Here is a 12,217-nt window from a genome sequence, read left to right on the forward strand (position 1 = left end):
TATCACGTGCTGGTTTGTGCGGCAAACTACGGCCCCTGTATTTATCCCCTGTTTGCAGTGGGAATTATTACCATTACACTATAATGATGGTCTATCCTAGTTTCGGCAGGAATAGAGTTAATTTTCTTCCTAGCAGCTGGTAGTGCTGTGTTTTGGATTTAGGATGAGAATAATGTTGATAACACACTAATATTTTAGTTGTTTCCAAGCAGTCAAGCACTTTTCAGCTTCTCACACTGCCCTGCCAACAAGAAGGCAGGGGGCCCAAGGAGCTGGGGGGGACACAGCCAGTACAACTGACCCAAACCAGCCAAAGGGATATTCCATACCATATGGCATCATGCTCCGTATATAACTGGGGGTTTGCCGGGAGGCAGCGTGGCTCAGGAACTAGCTGAGCATTGGCTCCAGGTGATGAGCAACTGTGCTGTGCATCACTTGTTTTGTTCTTTTATAATCATTATTATTCTCGTCCTTTTCTGTCCTGTTAAACTGTCTGTATCTCAACCCACGAGTTCTACCTTTTTCTTTTCAATTCTCTCCCCCGTCCCATTGGGGCAGGGGGAGCGAGCGAGCAGCTGTGTGGTTGTTCTAGCTGCCTGATGGGTTAAACCACATGGTCCTGTCTCAAAAACCAAACCTCTGATTCCTTTGAAGGCTATCCCTAAGACAAAAAGCAGTTATCACATTAATTACAAGCTAAGTTTATTGAAAACAAGGTAAAAATCACTGCACTTGACAACACAGCGTGAGAGGCATGTTTTTCCACGGACATAGGATACTGAGACTCTAGCCAGTAGAGCAATTACAGAGCTCCCCCTGCCCCACAGGCACACCCATTTCTTAAGTACAAGCCCTGTTTTAAATGCTAGCTGTAGCCACTGATAATAAAGCAGCTTGCATCTAAAACAACGTGTTAGAAATCACTTATTAAGCACCAGCTTAATGATATTTTCTTACACTGCTTAAATTACCTTTTTGCTCTTCCTCCCTCTATCCCTCATTGACTGGTTTGCGGCGTTTTTTCTTTTTTTTTTTTTTTCTTCATAAACACTTAATTCTTCCTTGGTACAAAATTTATCCAAAACAAAGGCAAGATACTTAAACACCTTGCTATGGAAATGCTTCATGTTGTTGCTACTTTGCCTCTTCACTGCCCAGGACCCGACAGACTCTTGTTCATGAACTGTCTCTTCACAAAGCAGATCCACCACTGCAGAAGGAAGTACAAAGTCAGAAAATATGTGAAAGCGTTTTCCATGTGATAAACAAAATTGCGACTTCAAAGTATTCAACCTCTGACAAATACCAAATGTTAAGGCTCCAGCTTTGCACATACAGTTTCCCACACTGTTTTCTACTGGAATTTAGGTGAACAAGAGGACAGGAATCAACCCAATGAATTTATAATATAGGACTCTGAATTAAAGCAGGACATTCTACTTTCTCTTATTTCTATTATTTCATTTTTACTGTTTATTCCCATATAATTAGAAACAAGGGATGCATCAGAAAGCAATGCCTTTGAAACTAAATTAGCCTAAATAATTTCAGTATGAAATGCAGCCACATTTGCACATGAAACATATGAACAGTCAGGAGGCAACGCATTCATTGATTACCTTTTTTTTTTTAACCTGGATATGAGGCAAAATGGTCTATTTCAAAGCAGTTATCAAATCAGAACCGCCTGGGAAGATAAACAGCATCTCTCATGCCTGTGAATTTCTGTTTGAAAATGTAGCCAACAGCAGCTGTGCAATACTTTGAAGAGTTGAACCAGACACCACTTATTATTGCTCTGCTTTTTAAACTGACCCAAATTGGCATTTGCTGTCTTACCACATTACAGATTACATTTATTGATGACTTACAGCCTGCTATTTCCCTAGCCTTGTAAAACCAGGGAAGCTTGCACCAAAGTTACCCACAACTGATCCCTCACCTATACATTTCTGAAAAAAACCCACACCAAGCCTCTCATTAAATCTGTGATGATTGCCCTGAACTCTTACCTTACTAGGCTTGTCACTTTGAGGATCAAATACTTTTTCACAAAGGCGAAGACCAGTTTCTTGCCTCAGCTGCTGCAGGTAGCCCCTCATCACCTCTGAAACAGCGCCAGGAAAAAACAGTGTAAACTGAGGCAGCACCAAGTCAGACTGAATTTAACAGGGAAGCATCAGCTATCACTGCTTAAAGCAGAAATTGTGAGTTTTTCACATCTGCACACACTCGCCAGCTGGCTGAGTTTGTTTGCTCGATTTACAGCCATACTTGAGATTTTTATGATATTTGCACCAATAAAAAGGATCATCCAAACTGTTTTTTTCTCTCAGTTACCTTTGCTCATTATTGTGGGCTTCCTATTCTGCCAGGGCAGCAGTTGGCTTAGGCGTCATTACAGGGTTTAGCTAGTGCTTACGTTGATGCAAAAGGCAGACTCAGACCCTTATTAATTTGTTCTGCCAGATCTATGGATCCAGGGTAGTCACCAGGCCCCTGAGGTCAGAAAATCCAGCTTCTGCTGCCCTCAGAAGACAGAATTGCCGATTTAGAAGATTCACTTTTAATGGTAAATTTTCTAGTTGCAGTCACAAAACTGCAGCTAGCAAAGTCTGAGCCCAATGGAGCCTTCAGAGGTCCTGGATCAGCCTTACCTTCCTCCTGTTTGTTAGCAGGTTTGGCGTAAATGGCATTAAGTGGGAAGCCAGGCTCCCCTGGGATTGGGAAGTTTGTGATTCCTAGAGTGTACATTTCCTTCTCTCCTTGGCCTTTGGAGTTACACTGGAAGAACCAGGCAAACAATGGATTAACAGTTATAAATAAAAGCTGATGGAGCATTAGACCCAAATATTTTACCAATCTGTAACATAAAAAATCATCAAGCACAGCAACACGACCTATCTTTGGAGATCCACAGCCTTGGATCTCTGTGGCTCTGACAACTGGGACTGGGGTGAACAGGATTATTTGTGCCACTGGGAGGGGAGTATCAGCAAACCCTTTCCTGAGTACAATCTCCAGAACCAACTCAGTTTCCCTCCTGCATAGAAATTCACTTTTCTTACCTTTTGCAGCTTTTTCAAGCACTCAGAAATGTAGAGAGTTACGTAGATCAGCGTTCTGTCAGCCTCGTTCTGCAAAATAAGAGCAAGCACAGAGCTCAGCCACTCTTAGATCAAGGGAGACTTTATGGAACTGCAAAAGTTTGAAACAGGAATGAGTTTGAGCCATTTTGCCATACAATTTCCCCACAAAAGAGGAACTTGCAATTTACGACGTTTACCCAACTTCAAACATTATGTGGGAGGAAGGGGAGTTTTTGCTATCTAGTAGAACTATTTAATTGAAAATAGATTTATATTCACAGCACTAACTCTCCAAAGAACTACTACATGCATAGTATCTCCAAAAAATTACCTTAATTTCATAATTTTTGAAGAAAACATTAGCTTTGAAGTAGTAGATGGCTTCATCTATAATATCTGTGTCCTTAGCTAACAAAAAAAAAAAAGAAATATAGTTAAACAGTGCACCATTATACTACATTTGGTCATAACTTATACTCACTGAAATACATAAATAATGATTCTTGCAAAGGCAAAACCTTGGTATTTACAAAAAGCAGAAGACAGAACTATGTTACAGAAAACAGTCACTGCCATGTGAAATATTGGTGAGCTCAGACCTCACTTCACAAATGGCAGCGATTCAGCAGTTCCCCACTTCTCTACCAGTTGAGTAACTCACCAGAGTTTTAACAGCGTAAAAGTCTTCTCAGGACACAAAAATGTTTTTGGAGAAAGCATAACACCACAATCACACAAATCTCATTATCCTCTTCAAAAAAAAGAGGGAGGAGCAGAACAATAGCGGCAAGCTTACTTGTGACTTTCACTTGCTTTTGCTACCATCCGAGACTGCTTAATACCAGAAACATTTCCTTTATATTTCCTTTCTCAAACTGAACCACCACACAGTTCTGGGAGATATCACGGCTGGGAAGTGCTACTTCACATGCTGAAGGCGAATCCGTACCAGGCTGCCTGTGGACCCTGTTGGTAACTTCATTTCAATTTCTGAAGCCCCCTTCCCTAGAGTGCTGCCTATCCTACTCCTTGTCCTTCAGAGCAGCCGAGTGTCATCGGCCAGAGCCCCAAAGCCCAAGTTCTCTGTAGCTAAACCTCCACTTCCTCTGACAGCAGAGTGTTCACACCACCACGTCCTCCTCAAAACCTACTCAAGAACACAGAGAAACACAGGAGGAAGCACGAGAATAGTAACTGTAGGCTTTAGTTACTGAAACAACTGATTTAAGCACAGTGCGTATTTATCTGTGCATATGATTTGCAAACTTAAGTATTTGAAAACTTTTTTCCTCCTCTGTAAACTGCAAAGCACTCCATTTCCAACCTGTGACTCCCCTTGTCATTCTTGCTAGGGCTGGAGCAAACTGTGAGATGATGATAAGCTATACACAGGCAGGTTTTCAGATATTATTATAAACTTACTTTCCCGAGGTGCTGGGCCTTTGAACTGGCTTCTGATGGGTAACAGCGCCATGTTCCCAATTAGTTTGGTGTCGGAGTCCATTAAAGTTGAGTGGTAAGCCTATAGATGGGGCAGGAAAGCTGGTTATTAATGCTACTGAAAATACGTGTCCAATCACGTATCCCCCATGTCTTCATCAAATAGGAGTGAGAGGCTAGTTCGTTAGTGATGCTTCCAGCAACTCCTCCTTGCACAAACAATTGCTGTTTTCTAATTAGGCTCAGATATCAGCGCCATTCTGGTGAAGACCTTGAAAGCATCATCACTGGCACCGCTTACGGTCATGGTGGTGGGAGACAACTGGTAAGGTTGGTCTGCATACGTTGCTTTGTCCCCAGCCTGTCAAACCCCATTCTGCACGGCACCAAGGGCTAACAGCCCTGCTCTCCCGCCTAAGTTATGGGGCACCACATAATTCACTGAAAGTTAGTTAGTCGTTATACAAGATTATATTTTATTTCCATGTCTAGCTAATAACATTAGATAATAATAAAGCCAGGCTTAACACATACCCGCGCACACACAAAAAAAGCCCTTTCTGTGCAGTCTAAAACTGATCCAAGTGAAACAAGAAACCAAACAACAAAACCAACTTTCTGCATATGACAGATTCTTCCTGGGAAAGTGATTTTTAACAACTGATGAGTTTAGTTTTAGGCACTATCCAAACATCCCCGCCGTGCTGTGCCTGGCCACTGGGAAGCCCTCAGCCTAGGTTCTGCAGGTGGAGAGGGGAATGCAGGGGGGTGGGTGTGTGTAAAAAGCATCCCCTAGCAGAAAAGCACTTTATTTCAACCTGAGGGGGGTGGTGTGATCAAAGCCAGAGCAAAGCACAGCTTTTACCCCCCTCTCCTTCGCTGGGGCCGGGGGCTGCCACCCTCCCAGCTGCGGGTGGATCCCTGGCAGGAAGAGGAAGAGGAGGGCGCTGGCCTCGCAGCAGCTCCCCCACACAGCAATTCCCCGCTCTCAGCAGGGCTCCTCGCAGTTGCAGCCCCTCTTCTCCCCCAACTCAGCCGCCCCCGGCCCTGCCCCGGCAGCAGAGCCCCTTTCCCCTAGCCTAGGGTCGCAGCCGCCCCCCCCGGCCTGGCCCCTCTGGCCCCCAAACCCTCCTGCCCTCTCTCCCCGCCATCACGGCCAAGGCCAAGCACCGGCTGGCGAAGTCCCCTCACCGGCATCTCGAAGGGCAGGACGTAATTCGGCGGAGCCGGGCAAGAGGGAAGCAGAGAAAGGCTGGCAGCAACCCTTCCTCCTCCGCCTGCGCTGCAGGAAATGAGGCAGCAGAGGCGGTGCGAGAAGGGGAAGCCGGAGCCGAGGCGGGCGGCGTGTACCGCCCCGAGAAGCAGGGCTCCTGTCAGAGCGCTGCCAGCGCCGAAAAGCGCGTTGGAACCACGCTCGGATGGGGACTTGTTTGCTTCCCCCCACCCCTCCCGCTGCCTTTGCCGTGGCCGACCCCTCCTCGGTCCCTCCGTGCCACCCTTTTCTTTTCCAGCCACACTGACATCGTGCTTCCTCGCTGGCAGAGGTGAGCTCGGACCCGCCGGCTTTGCGCGGGGCGCTCGGTGTCACGAAGCACAGGACGGGTCCGAACACGTTGGGTTTGGAGGGACGCAATATTTTAAGCTGCACGCTCCTGTTACTGTCAAGCCATAAGCTTCCGTGCGAGCCAGCGTGTTGAATTTGTCCCCTGGTAAATGACTCATGGCATGAGTCAGGGAGGAAGAGTGGGGAGATGTGGAAGGTGAGGCAAAGTAATGGAACTGCAGGGCTGGGGTTTGTCCTTTCGACACGCCGCCAGCGTGACGCGTCCCAAGGATGCGCCAGTCTGGAGGTGAGTTAAGTCACCAAAGTTTTCCCAATGTTTGCATGGTTTAATTCCAGCCAGATCAGGTTCCACCGTGATGTGATTAGCTCCGCGTGGGCATAAAAAGATTTGCCCCATCGTGAGGTTAACCTGCACCATAACTATTAAAAATCAAATATATTCATGGCTTTTGGCCTCGTGTTTTAAAGCTCTGGAGAGCTGATTTTTTTTTTTCACGTCTTCCTGGCAAACACAATGACTATCTTGAAACGGAAGTCTTGGCATTCACCTAGTTGTATGGAGCTGGGAGTAAGGTTTTAGAAATGCCGAGTATTGTGAGACTTCTTGTAGAGACTGTAGGCTGGCGATTTTTGGAAACCTGGCGCTGAAAAACCATTTTAATAGCTCTTGGGTGGTGTCTTATTTCCTGGTTTTTCTTTGCTCCTAAGATCTTGTGTGATCCTTCCTGAGCTCCATGCGTGGATTTTGGGGAGCCCTTCTCTAGACATGCAGGATTTGCTGGTCTGTTGAACCTCTCTCCCTGGACCGCATCCACTTTGGAAAAAGCAGATTCTTACATCAAAAATAAGCACTATATCAACAATATGACCATTTATTTATACAGACATGAAGAACAACCCTAGTGATGAATAAGAAATTACACCTTCTGGACTAGAAGAAAGAAACTACAAAACTAAACTCTGTGCCAAGCTGCTATCACACCCCAGGTTTAGGTAAGTGCAATTGCCTCAGAGTAGTCAATCCTTAATTTGGTTTCCATTAAGGGCTATCCTTGTACTTGGACATCTGCTAACTATCCAAGCTGTTCCTACAAAATGACATTAATTGGTCTTATTCTACTGAAATACTTGGCTGCTCGTATTTTGTGAGGATGGGGTTCATTTCCAATACATGAAGTATATATAAACATATGATATGCCTACATATAAGCATTCCCTGATCTTAAGCATTTCATAACTATGAGGCCCCTTTTGGAAAATATTTTATTTCAAGGACTCCATGAGTAAATCTTGTTCCACAGGGTTAAGGAACAGGAAAAGTTGGTATGTTCCTGGGCATTAAGCAGCAAAACCCCCTATCTTGAAATTCAGCTGAATGTAGCTAACAAATTAGACTAATAGTTTTTAGGAGAAGCAATAAAACACGTTTTGAAACACTGAAGACAGCCCAGGAACAGCCTGTATCTATAAAGGAACTATAAACAGTGAGAGTAGATTCAGCAGTGATTGCACAAGACCATCACCTAGTTCTATTTAAGCTGATTTTCTTTAAGTGTTGTGCTGTGTTTAAGATGTTACCAATGTATAAACCACTTAAAGCCATGTGCAAGTTGTACAAAAAAACAGTCTTTAAGAAGGTTTAAAACCTGGGCTCTTCCAAAGTGAATGTAAAACACTCAAGTTTTTCAAGAAGGGTGAGAGACCACCCGCTGATCAGATGTCCCTTTGAAGTTGCCAGTCATCTCATCGCCTAATTCAGGTTCAGTCCATGAAGTGCAATTTTCACCCTTTAGAACAATTCTTTCTCTCATCTAATAAAGAAACTAACTGCTCACTACTGGAGATAAATATTCACTACAGCATACTTATATTCGGCTTTGCCTCTTTTGCAAATCATTAAATTTATTCAAGCATTCCTATGCTTAAGTGAGATACATCCATATGTGGGGAACTTTTCTATGTCCTAATGCTAAACTATGTATTTTATAACACACGCGTAAGAATAAAAATTGTTTATTAAAATAATTATGAGATCATACAGCTCACTCTTCACTATAAATATTAGTTATTTTACAGATAAAATATCAAGTATGTTTGTGTAGGGGTGGATTTTTTTTCATTTTTATTTTTTTAACGCAAGCAAGGTACTTTCCTCCTGTTTTGACCATCTATTTTTCACTCATCCACGTGATCTTGGAAGTATTCATCCACAAGAGCAGATTTATCTTCTTCACATTCCTGCCAAAAAGAAAACAAAAAAAGGTAAAACCTGACTTTTCCTTAGTGGCTGTTGCACACTGTCTGTTCTCTGATGTTTTGTTTTAGAAAGCACAACAGGAACAATGTCTGATATGATCCTACAAAACATGTAGCAAAACTTTCTGAAAAGCACTTTGTTTCTAGAGCTATTGAAATTATATAGGTCAAAATCTAGATCCAGGTATTATGCATACTAAAAGAGTACAAAACGGAATTAAAGAATGGAATAAAAGTATTGTTCCTTAGGATTTATGAGCTGCATAATAAAATTAGGGCTTGGAACACTAAAAGACTAAACATGGCTATTTTGAACCATACTAAGACAATAATTTATTAGCAAGGCAAAGAATATATTTGTATTACAACTTATACTATGGATCCTTTTTAATTTTTCATCTTATCATCAGAAGTACCTTACCTTTGGTTCTTTAAATTCAAGATCTTCTCCATACTGAATGGTAAAGTCTATGTGCTGCAGAACTATGTTTATACTTTCCTCATCAGAGCGATCAAAAGGTAGAAATCGAACCATACCGTAGTCATCAATCTAGAAAAAGGATTCAAAGGATGTTAGTACGAATATGCAGTAAGTTCTCAATCACAGCACTCTAAACCACTTCTTTAAACCACACTTAGGTCTTCCTTGTCTGGACTGCTAAAATACCATTTAAAGCTGCTCTGCAAACCAATGGCCATTCCCCACTCAGAACGCCTCGCTATCAGTCCTAAGTTCTACACAGCAGAAAAAGCCGTTTGCCAAAATTGCTAACAACAGGATTCATAGAAAATGTTTTGCTACAATCCAAATGTTAGTATCAAAAATCTAAAAAAGTCTAAATCTAATCATAATCTGAAAAAATACCCCACTGAGTTAAAATAGGCAAAAAGTAAAATGCTTGAGTGCCTGAGAATCTCTTAGATCCTGGCTTTGTTAATAAGTCTGGTAGGTAAATACGTAGTTTTGGGGTGGGAGGGGGGAGAATTATTATAGTACATAAGGTATCTGTAACAGCAATCAAGTCAGCAACCATACAGTATGGTTTATAAATACAGGACTGAATTTAAAGGTACCAGTTAAAAAGCAATATACCTACCAATCCACATATAGATTTAGTCAATTTTTTAAACATTTTGCTTTTCAATATATTTGTAGAATCTTCAATCATGGAATACATATCTGGATCTAAGTATCTGGGAGAAACAAAGTCATTGTTAACATCGAAAGAATCCTTGGCCACAGAGCAAATGAGTCATTGTGCTTTTATATAGCCACCAAACCCATCTATCATTCTGTGATCTGAAGGAACTAACTTTCTATCAGAAGAACTTAAAATGTTTAAAAATAGTTTTTGTAAGTATTTGAGTATCTCAGATTACGACTGCTAGTATAAACAACTGAAACGTTTGTTATTTTCCTTTTGCTAATATAATTGTATACTCAAAAAAAGCTTTGAGGAAGACCACACGGAAAAAGTTTAATTTTGTAATTTTAGCATAAATGTAAAAGTAACACATAAGTAATTCAGTATGTTCAGTATCAAAAAACTGATAGGAATACCTCTGGTTTAGGTTTTGAAGTACAGTACCCTTGTGGGCGCAGTACCCTGGAATGTCATTCAGAATGACGTAAGTTATCCAAGATAATTATTTACAGAAAAATCCAGAGATAAGTACAAACATGGAGCTAGCCTTTTGACTCCGACTAAATTGTAAGCATCCTATCCAGACATCTAAAGGCTACGTTTGATATAAAACAAATGCATCTTCTCCCATTCGAAAACTATGTTTTAATTATGGGAAACATTAGACTGAATTTTGAAGTTTACCTCAAGATATTACACTACAAAGTAATTTTTTGGAACTTACTTCTCGATTTCCTTCTTGGCTTTCTTGCTCAGCAAATCCATTTTGGTCATGATGTTAATCTGTGGAATCTCTAAAGATATCATTGCACTGAGTGCTGCCAGAATTCCAGAGATAAACTTAAGGAATATGAAAAATGATGTAGATAAGTACAGAAAAACAGAATACAAACAGGCAAGACACTCTACCACACACCAAATCTAGTGAATATATGAAACACAGACACGAGGCCAAGTGGGGAGTCCTTATGTCTGTTGGAAAAGGGAGGTGCGGCGCTTCCCATCTGCTGTCGTATTTCCAGAGCCTCAAATCTGGATCTGCCACTGAAAAGGCCATTACAAAAGTCAAAGCCCATCTCAGGATTCTGACTGCTAGATGGGGAAGTGGCCTCTCTCCTTCCGATCCGTGAAAGCTCTTACTCAATCACAGAAGAATTTAGGTTGGAAGGGACTTTTAGAGTTTATCTGGTTCAAACCAGAGCCACCTTCCAAGTCAGATCAGGTTGCTCAAGGGTTTTGCCCAGTCAAACTCCACACTACACAATTTCTGTGCACTCTCACAGTGCAGGATTTTTTTCTTTACATCCAGCTGGAATTTTCTTTGCTGCAATCTTTGTCTGAGGCAGCTGAAGACAGCAATCAGATGTCCCTCAGCTTAGAATTCTTTCTTGTGGGCTAAACAAACCCAACTCCCTCAATTGCTCAGATTTATTGTTCTTTATGAATATCAACTTTTACAAGAGATTTCAAATGGGTACCTTAAAAGACTCCACCATGAACTGAGAATCCACGAGAAAAACTCCACAGACGCGGAATTCCCACTGCTGAAGCTGCTCCACCAGCTGTTTCATCACTGGCAGATGCGTATAGAGTTCAATCTGACCTAGGGCACACGTAGGATGTTAGTATGCAGAAACGTGAAGCTAACGGGGACGCCCACAGTTATATAAATATGGGCATGCCGCTTAATATGAATAAAACCTGATAAAAAGCATCTTTCTTTTTGGACATCTCTGACTATTTGGATGAACTTATACTGGAAAAGAAATGAAAGGCTTTTTTCCTCCCTTGACCTCCAGTTAGCGTTAGTTAGCAGCTGTCATAGCGTCCCCACAATTAGCGTTAGTTAGCGGCTGTCATAGTGTCCCCACACCATATGATGCTACGAGAAGTCAGTGCAGCCACCCAAATTATCCAGGGACCAAGTTTACTTCTGAAACACCTGAAAATGAGTCTGACAACTGTTAATAATGCAAAAAAAAAAAAAAAAGTGTGAAGGATTATGACCAACAAAAAATAAAGTACCGCAAATTTTATATTGCATGTGAAGAACTATACCAAAACATAGACATTTGTTTACCTGGGCAATCAAACAATATATAGTCATCCTCCACATGCCCGAGGCTTTCCTCTAGCCAGTTAAAGTTATTGGCAAAGTATTCCATGCAAAACACCAAGCCGCCATTGGGACCAAACCTTAAGGATTCATCTTCCATGACGTCATCCACCTCTATTAACTCACGGATGTCTGGAACGACAGACACACGAGGCGCTTTCAGTTCACCCGCTTACAGGGCTGCCCGAAGGTTATTCCCCCCCCACCCCGCCGCTCACCTGCCATGACGGGGTAGCTGAAGAGCTCCGCGGCCGGGTCCAGGTTCACCACCTGCACGGCGCGGCCCAGCGCCTCGCAGTGCTGCACCATGGTGGAGCAGTACGTGCTCTGCAAGGCACGACACACACAAACGCCGTCAGTGGACCGGCGGCGCTGTCGTTCCCCAACCCCCCGCCCGTCCACCCCGCCTTCACCTTCCCGCTGCCCGCCGGGCCCATCACCAGCTGCGCGTATCGGGGCATGGCGGCGGGCGGGCCGGCGGCCTCCGCGCAACGGCGAAGCGGCGGTAACTGGCCGCTGCAACGGCCCGTAGTTCGCCTGGTCACGTGTCTCCCGGGAGCCTATAGCACGCACGCTTGAGCCAGCACGTACCCTCCCCGGTACG

The 12,217-nt window shown here is 43.0% G+C and overlaps 2 protein-coding genes across 2 annotated transcripts; both read right to left on the reverse strand.

Annotated features, from left to right (window-relative positions):
• Positions 1–688: 688 nt before the first annotated feature.
• ARPC3 (actin related protein 2/3 complex subunit 3) lies at positions 689–5,850 on the reverse strand. The gene is made up of 7 exons (XM_075769769.1): positions 5,724–5,850; positions 4,515–4,614; positions 3,424–3,500; positions 3,072–3,140; positions 2,661–2,787; positions 2,016–2,110; positions 689–1,213 (listed from the first exon to the last, which is right to left on the reverse strand). Exons 1-7 carry the CDS (start codon positions 5,727–5,729, stop codon positions 1,151–1,153), a joined length of 537 nt encoding a protein of 178 aa, XP_075625884.1. The 5' UTR covers positions 5,730–5,850; the 3' UTR covers positions 689–1,150.
• A 1,102-nt stretch (positions 5,851–6,952) lies between these two features.
• On the reverse strand, positions 6,953–12,187 carry GPN3 (GPN-loop GTPase 3). The gene is made up of 8 exons (XM_075769767.1): positions 12,027–12,187; positions 11,832–11,940; positions 11,578–11,745; positions 10,976–11,100; positions 10,222–10,337; positions 9,450–9,546; positions 8,774–8,902; positions 6,953–8,334 (listed from the first exon to the last, which is right to left on the reverse strand). The coding sequence occupies exons 1-8, from the start codon at positions 12,072–12,074 to the stop codon at positions 8,272–8,274; spliced, it is 855 nt and encodes a 284-aa protein (XP_075625882.1). The 5' UTR covers positions 12,075–12,187; the 3' UTR covers positions 6,953–8,271.
• Positions 12,188–12,217: the final 30 nt, after the last annotated feature.

This window comes from Balearica regulorum, chromosome 17, assembly GCF_011004875.1.
Source record: "Balearica regulorum gibbericeps isolate bBalReg1 chromosome 17, bBalReg1.pri, whole genome shotgun sequence".
Taxonomy (NCBI): domain Eukaryota; kingdom Metazoa; phylum Chordata; class Aves; order Gruiformes; family Gruidae; genus Balearica; species Balearica regulorum.

Excerpts from the sequence above, each read along its gene's own strand:
- ARPC3 (XM_075769769.1), bottom strand. Across the intron at positions 2,111-2,660 it reads TGCTAACAAACAGGAGGAAG|AGGTGATGAGGGGCTACCTG; the intron begins GTAAGGCTGATC and ends GCGCTGTTTCAG. Across the intron at positions 1,214-2,015 it reads AAAGTGACAAGCCTAGTAAG|TGGTGGATCTGCTTTGTGAA; the intron begins GTAAGAGTTCAG and ends TTCCTTCTGCAG.
- GPN3 (XM_075769767.1), bottom strand. The coding sequence starts at position 12,074 with ATGCCCCGATACGCGCAGCTGGTGATGGGCCCGGCGGGCAGCGGGAAG. Across the intron at positions 11,746-11,831 it reads CAGCTACCCCGTCATGGCAG|ACATCCGTGAGTTAATAGAG; the intron begins GTGAGCGGCGGG and ends CTGTCGTTCCAG. Across the intron at positions 9,547-10,221 it reads GCCAAGAAGGAAATCGAGAA|ATACTTAGATCCAGATATGT; the intron begins GTAAGTTCCAAA and ends TGTTTCTCCCAG.